General features: G+C 43.3%; 1 protein-coding gene across 1 annotated transcript in view; it reads left to right on the forward strand.

Annotated features, from left to right (window-relative positions):
- Nucleotides 1–287: 287 nt before the first annotated feature.
- LOC311239109 (proenkephalin-A-like) overlaps nt 288–889 on the forward strand; it is a gene marked incomplete at its 5' end in the record, with an annotated part of 9,165 nt that continues 8,563 nt past the window's right edge. Inside the window, 2 exon segments of the mRNA XM_084327356.1 lie at nt 288–335; nt 337–429. Of these exon segments, the coding sequence (XP_084183482.1) occupies nt 288–335; nt 337–429 (141 nt within the window).

The following is an 889-nucleotide window of genomic DNA, read 5'->3' on the forward strand; positions in this document are numbered from 1 at the left end:
CTGAATTCCATGTTATTATGTAGTAAAATTGAGATTTGGATTTGGGATGTCTGTGACCATTTTCAACTTTATAGTAAAAACATCATTCAACTTGTTTTATGTTTTAAATCAGTGTTTCATTCACCTATCTCTCTAGCGGAAGGACTTTGATTCTCTTTAATTGATCCAAATCACTCAAACGCTTTTAAATGTGGAGGATGAAGAATATGAAAATATGTGATCGTTTTTTTTGTTTTTACACCTGTTTAAAATGGTTTATTATTTTCTTTTCCCCCCCTCTCCAGTAGATGGCTACTACGCGCGCGAGCTGTGTGTGGATGCTGGTGTTGGGCGCTGTGCGTGGGGCTCGTGGTGGGAGCGGACTGCGGGAAGGAGTGCGCGCGCTGCGTCTACCGCCTACTGGGACAGCAAGCCTCTCTCACCTCCCTGGTAAACTAAACACTCCAATGTGTGTGATGTCAGTTTATTTATTTGTTATTATTATATAAATTATATATATATTTTTTTTTTTATATTTATATTGATTTCCAAATGGAAGTTTCCGTTTTTGTTTCCTAAGGGGCCGTGTGACCACAGCCAGCTTTTTATGAGTTGCCAGCTCCTTTCTGTCAATCATTTCTATGCTAAAGACGCACAGGCGCGCTCCTTTTCCCAGCGCCGCGCCGCACGTTTTAGCGCTCTCGGCAACTAGTGGTTTTGGGCGGAGCGCTCCCAGCGCATAAAGTTGAAAATAGTTCAACTTATGGAGAGGAGCGCCGCTCATCAAGGTCACTTTCTTCGACCGACCAATCAAAATCGAGCAAGTGGCGGAGCCGCGGGGTTCGCGAGACAGATTGAAAAACGCTATGGAAACGCTCTGGGCGTGCATATTTTTGATTTTCAAATCGGT

This window comes from Notolepis coatsorum (assembly GCF_963971535.1).
Source record: "Notolepis coatsorum genome assembly, chromosome: 13".
NCBI lineage: Eukaryota > Metazoa > Chordata > Actinopteri > Aulopiformes > Paralepididae > Notolepis > Notolepis coatsorum.